Source organism: Protobothrops mucrosquamatus, unplaced genomic scaffold, assembly GCF_001527695.2.
Source record: "Protobothrops mucrosquamatus isolate PMUCROS unplaced genomic scaffold, P.Mucros_1.0 scaffold6584, whole genome shotgun sequence".
Classification (NCBI taxonomy): Eukaryota; Metazoa; Chordata; class Lepidosauria; order Squamata; family Viperidae; genus Protobothrops; species Protobothrops mucrosquamatus.
Window position 1 is genome coordinate 12,160 of NW_015392407.1, and position 6,241 is coordinate 18,400.

Genomic DNA, 6,241 nt, shown 5'->3' on the forward strand with positions numbered 1-6,241 from the left:
GGCTTTTTCAACAAGCGGGTCTGGCCTAGGGAATTTTAGTGGGGTTTTTAAGGGTAATTTTAAGGGTAATTTTAATGATTGGCCTTTTCAAATATTTTCTTTTAATTTGGTTTTAATATAGATATTTATTGTACTGTGGTTTTATAAGGCTGTTAGCCGCCCTGAGTCCGGTGAGGAGAAGGGCGGGGTACAAATTAAACTATTATTATTATTATTATTATTATTATTATTATTATTATTATTATTATTATTATTATTATTATTATTATTATTATTATTATTATTATTATTCAGTCTGGAATTCATTTTTACTCCTAAATTCTTCCCTGCAAACCTAGGAGGATAATTAACTGTTCATAAAAAAAATCCTGACCAAATCCCAGAATTAAATTACAAATAACCAAACCTTTAAAAATTGCATGTTCTTAAACGTTATATAATGAGCTGTTCATAAGAGAATCCCTCAACGGAGAGAAATGTTAGCAAAAGTTCTCTGAGCTGGAGTGGATCTATGGAGGACCCTCTTGGGGGGCTCACTCAGCCCTCCCCCCATTAATCCACCCAAGAGTTGTGCCATTTGCTGAAGGAGGAGATCAAGAGGGATCCCTTCCAAGGCTCTTCTGTGATCCTGGGATCTGCCTGATCTCCTCAGCCACCAATTACCCCCAACTTCCCTTTCCCCAAGATCCCCTCCCCCCCAGATCCTTTCCGCCCTCCCTGTCTGGAATGGGGCAACTCACTGCAGGACAATTCAACAATTTTATTCAATTATTTAAAATAATTTTAAAAATGTTTTTTTTTTTGTCCTTCAAATTTCATTTTGCCCCTCCCTCAGCCTTCTTTCTTTCCTGATTCTCTTTCTCCATTTCGTCCATATTGTGTAAGTTTTGTGACGCTTTGAGTTGGCTCAGTTGTCCTAGACCCCTCCCTGTCCCCCCATCCCAGGCAGGAGGGTCAGACCCCTCCCCACCTCCTTCCCCGGGTGGGGGGGGAAAAATGTGGCTGGGATGCAGGCCGGACGGCTGCAGGGAGAGGTTGGGGGGGGGAACCTGGGCAGAAAAAAACCCAAGGTTCAAGTACAGATTAGGCGAAATCTGGCTCAAAATCAAGGGGGTCCTAATGGGGAACCTCACACTGGAGGTAGTTGTTGAATTAAGAGGCAATCCCCCCTCCCCCTCACACGTCCTGTTCCTCCCCCTCTTTTAACTATAATTTTATCTTGACTGGGAATTCCATTTGGATTGCTATAGAAATATTTATCTGTTGGGATTTTAATGTTTTAATGCTGTAAGCCAGGGCTTTTCAACCTTTTCACCGACTGTACCACTTTTAGCATATATGGGAATATTCGAGTACCACCTAGCAAGGTGTCAAACACTTGATGACCAAAAAAAAAAAAAAAACTGTTTAAAGTTGCAATTCCATTGAAATGACTTATGACCACTTTTCACACTTATGACCATTGCAGCAGGCCCAGGGTCATGTGATTTATATTTGGATGCTTGGCAACGGATTCATATTTATGATGGTCACAGTGTCCCAGGGTCATGTGATCCCCTTTTGCAACCTTTTGACAAGCAAAGTCATTGGCAGGTGGCCAAGTGCTAAGGCGGGACTTCCTTCCCTCCCTCCCTCCCTCCCTCCTTCCCTGCCTCCCTCTTTCTCATTCCCATCAACTTCTGAAGGAAGAATTTGGAACCCCCCCCCTATTTCCCCTCTTCCATATATTCATTGAACAAGGAAAAGCCTCCAGAGAATGAAAAGATAAGCCATTGACGGAAGTAGCTTAAAATGGCGCATTCCCCTTTAAGAATTAGCTACTGGCTAGAAAGGAAAGTTAAGGAGCACAGTGGGCACTTAAGGAAGAAAAATAAATGTAGTAAGTATGGCTGCTGGCTAAGGCAGCCTCCCCAAATGGCTCCATTTGTAAGTAAAGGAATGCTACAGGCAAAATCCATTCAGGAAAAAAATACTTCAAAATCCCTTGCAGCAAAACTTACAGCTAACAGTAGCAGAGCAGTAGAAGCTAACCTGAGACATCAGCCATCAGCCAAATAGAAATTGCCAAACACTCCTTAAGAACACAAAGCCCCCATTACACAAATCCCAGAACTTCAAAGTCACAAAAGCACATAAGAATCCTTCCACTCTCCATCTCCCTCCGTGATTCACCTCCAGCCGGTGTTGTCTTTCTTCATTGCTGCCTTTCTTCATTGCTGCCTTTCTTCATTCCTCATGGAGGGCAAACCCTCCTCCCTACGTTCCTTGCCTCTTGGTTGCTGCCAGCACATGTGGCTGCCACAGAAGTTGTAGATCCACTTGTGGCTGGCCTGCTTGATTTCCTCTCCTCTCCCCCCACCCTGCTCCTTCTTTCCATTCCGTGAAGGTAGAGCTGACTCCGACTCCTCCCAAGGCTGCTTCTTTTTCTCTCTCTTCTTCTCCCAGCCCAAACTGCCTCCTTTTATAGCCTGTCTCCATCCCTCCTCCTCCTTTCTCATGGAGGAGGGGGGGTGAGCCAGAAGTGAGCCTGGGGCCTTTGCCTCACCCCAGCCACTCTGCAGCTCCAGAGGACTCTCTCACAGTAAGTCCTTGCCTGTGCTGGCTCGTTTCCTCCCCCACTACACTTGGCTGGGCAGGGCAGTATACCATCTGCCATGTGCTCATGTACCACAGGTGGTACACGTACCACCAGTTGAAAAGCCCTGCTTTTAGCTGCCTAGAGTCATTTTATCATGAGATGATGGCAAATAAATTTAATAAATAAATAAATGTTCTGGTATGATACCTATTTTTAAAAAATGTGGTTTTCTTTTGAATGGGATCCCTGCAATTTTCCAAATATGCTGTGTGTGTGTTCCCTGTCTTCTGTGTCTCTTTCTGTCTCCCACACATCTGGCAGGAAATTCCTTCCATCCTGGAGCATTTCCAGCATTTTATTCCTGTTGGACTTATGCAATTTGATGATGGAAACTGATCCCAACCTGGAACGATTTATGTTTTTCCATCTTTCAGGATCCCCTTTAATTTCTTGCTGCAATTTGCTTTGGAAATGACTTAAAACAAATAATATTTTCATGACTGAAAAGGGATCTTGGCCTGAACTAACCAACTTGGTCTCCTGTTCTGACCCCTCCTGTGTCTCCCCCATGTCCTTCCTCCCCTCCAGCCAAGCCCACCGTCTCCATCTCCCCCACCAAGCTGGACCCTGCTTCCCCCCACACCATCCTCCTCTGCACTGCCAGGGGCTTCTACCCCGTGGAGATCGAGGTCCGGTGGCTGAAGAACGGGCGGCTGGAGGAGGAAGGCGTGGCCTTCGGGGAGGAGCTCCAGAATGGAGACTGGACCTACCAGCTCCAGGTGATGCTGGAGACCCAGCCCCAGCGGGGGGACATCTACACCTGCCAGGTGGAGCACGCCAGCCTGGAGGCCCCTATCACCGTCCAGTGGGGTGAGCCCCTCCCCTCCCTCCCCTCCTGGTCTGGGGACCTCATCCTGCCCTGAGAAGGGGGGAGAGACCCTCCCTGTGGGGGGAGCTGGGATGGGCACTCCTGGGGGGGGAAAACTGGCCCTGATCCTTCTGCTCAGGGGAGGCTCCTTCTCCTTCCCCAGAGCCCCGTTCCTCCAACTCAGCCAGGAGCAAACTCTGGATGGGGATCGTGGCAGCCATGATCGGGGTGATCTTCTTTGCCATGGGGCTCTCCCTCTACCTGAAGAGCAAGAAAGGTGAGTCTGGGGGGCTGGATGAGAGGTTGTGGGGAGGGGACCATTCAGGGGGGGCCTCTCAGCAAGCTTAGCAGATGGCAAGGAGGCTCCTCTGGGAAATTTGCTTGGGAAATTCTGTTCTTTGAGAGTCTACTGTATAAGTGAGCATCCTGCAACCTATTATGGGCTATCGATGGGGAGGGGGATCCCCTGAGTCCTCCAGCCCATGAAGGGTCCTGATTGGCTCTTTTTCTCCTTCCAGCAACTCCCATCCAGCCTCCTGCAGGTGAATTTCTCTTCATGTTATAGATGTTTCTTTAACATTCATTAATTGAAGTCTCCTTGTGTCATTTCATGCAATTTCTGGCAAAGTGACACCCGGCTTTGCTGCCACACCCCATCCTGGCCCCATCCTCTTTGTTAATATGAAACATCTGTGGGGGGGGCTTATCTCTTGATCAACCCCCTAATTAAATCATTTGGGGAAAATTCCATCAGCCCCGGGAGATTAATCGCTGGTCCTTTGCATCCTTTTCATCCCTGAAAGGGGCGGAGCCTCCCTCCATCCTGTGTCTGCCGTTCAACCACCCCCCTGCAATGTGGGGCCTATTTGGGGGGAGGATAGCTGAAAGAGAGGAATAATAAGTTATTTACACTGAAGGTTTCACTTTGTATTCTAATTTTCTTTCCCGTGTCTTTTTCTACAGCACTCATGAATTAATCCTGCCATCCTTCCTGATTCCTGATGGGAAAGGAAGTTGTTTTTTTTCTGTAGATGATGAATTTCTCACTTATTCACAACCTCTGAAAAATGGAGGCTCAAGATTTTAGATTAGGGAGAGGAGGAGAATGGAATGGCAGCCTGGAGCTTCTCCTGCTGAGACTTCCCTGGCTTTCCTTTGAAGTCCACTGTTTCTAGTGAGGGAGGGGTAGAGACCATCTAGACTGACCCCAGGGACTGTCAATCGAGACACCCAAATCTCTTCCAGCTTTAAATCCACAGCAGCTTCATCTCCATTAGTCTTCCTACAAATCTCTTCCCTTCACTTTGCTATAAAAAAATAAAATTTAAATTGTAGAAAAACCCTGGAATTTTCTTCCTTCCTTCCTCTTCCTCCTCCTCTTTCCTGCCCCCCCTCAGAGAGTCCTCCCTTCTCCCCTCCCCCTCCCCGGATTGAGGCCTCCCCTGCCTTCGGATTGACCATCTCGACTGGTTTAGGTCCAAACCCAGAACTGGTTCGAGAGGAGGGTGGGCAGATCCCAGAAAGGGTAAGGGGCAGGATCCTCTCCTCCTCCTCAATCCCTCCAGGTCCTGCCAGATGGAGGGGACCCCTGGGAGACCCCCTATTCCTGCTTCCCCTGGAGAGCCTCTTCCGTGGCTGGGAAGCTGCTGGAGCTGGAGCTTCTCCTGGCTTCATCCGGGGCCTCTTTCTCCAGGATCGAAGCCGGTTTGAGCCCCTCACAAGCCAGGGAGGCTCCTGCCCCATTCACACAAAGCGCCCCCTCCCCCCCTCTTCGGGGCCCTGATCCCCTCGGCTGGTCCCCTCCAGACAATCTGCCCCCCACAGCCATCTCCCCCCCCAAAAGGTGCCAGGGCCCTGGGAGGGCCGAGAGCAGGGCGGCTTTTATGGGGATGGAGGGGAGACTTCCCTCCCTGCAGTCCAAGGTCACCTTCACTTTGTCTGCTGGTGGGTGAAGTCACAAAGGACTCTGCCCAGAGACCGATGACGCTCAAGCAGGGAGAATTCCTATTGGTGCTTCTGATCGTTCCGGCTCCTCCCAACTCAACAGAAAAAGGCTTTTAACCCTCAATTCAGACACCCCCCCCCCCGATTCCTCCTCTGGGAGCGGAAGCACCTGGCCAGGAGAGCCCTCCCCCTCTCCCCCCTCCATTTCCCAGATGAAGATTCTGCCATTCTTTAGAGTTCCTGATTTATTGGACCTTCTCCGAGCTGCAAAATCTCCCTTCTCCTCTGAGGGGAAAAGGGGGTCCCCCCGCCCCTCTTTCCGGCCAGGAACCCCCTTCCTCCAGGGTCCCCTGCTTGAGGAGGGGGTTGGACTAGAAGACCTCCGAGGTCCCTTCCAACGCTCTGATTCTCTTGTCCTGCGTCTGTTTTGCCCAGCGATGGAGCCTCTCCCTCTGGGAATGAATCAGCCGGCAAAGCTGGGAAAAGAGGGGGGGGGAAGCGGTTCCTTCGCCTTCTGCTCCTTCCCCTCCTTCCCTTCTTCAGGTGGGGGTCAGTGGGGGTCGGGCAGCTCCTCTTCCTCCCCTGCAAAGGAGAGGAGAGCTGGCAGATCTTCTCCCGGGGGGGGGGAGCTCAAGGCGCTTGTCCAGGCCAAGCTGGGCCATTCCCTTCGATGCCCAGAGAGTCTCCCAGAAGCCGGGATTTCCTCCTGCGACCCCCCAGGAAGCTCCTCCCACTACACAGGTCAAAGGGCATCAGTTACCATCCTTAGAAAGAAGCCACCCAGGTGAGCTCCCACCTGGCAGGTGCGCCTGGAGGAAGCCTCACCTGTCCTCAAAGTACACCAGGGCGAG

The 6,241-nt window shown here is 50.2% G+C and overlaps 1 protein-coding gene across 1 annotated transcript in view; it reads left to right on the forward strand.

The window, feature by feature from the left end:
- LOC107300289 (H-2 class II histocompatibility antigen, E-S beta chain-like) overlaps positions 1–3,719 on the forward strand; it is a gene marked incomplete at its 3' end in the record, with an annotated part of 9,965 nt that extends 6,246 nt beyond the window's left edge. The window contains exons 4-5 of the mRNA XM_015829625.1: positions 3,167–3,448; positions 3,610–3,719. Of these exons, the coding sequence (XP_015685111.1) occupies positions 3,167–3,448; positions 3,610–3,719 (392 nt within the window). The remainder of the gene's footprint in view (positions 1–3,166; positions 3,449–3,609) is intronic.
- Between the last annotated feature and the right edge of the window lie 2,522 nt (positions 3,720–6,241).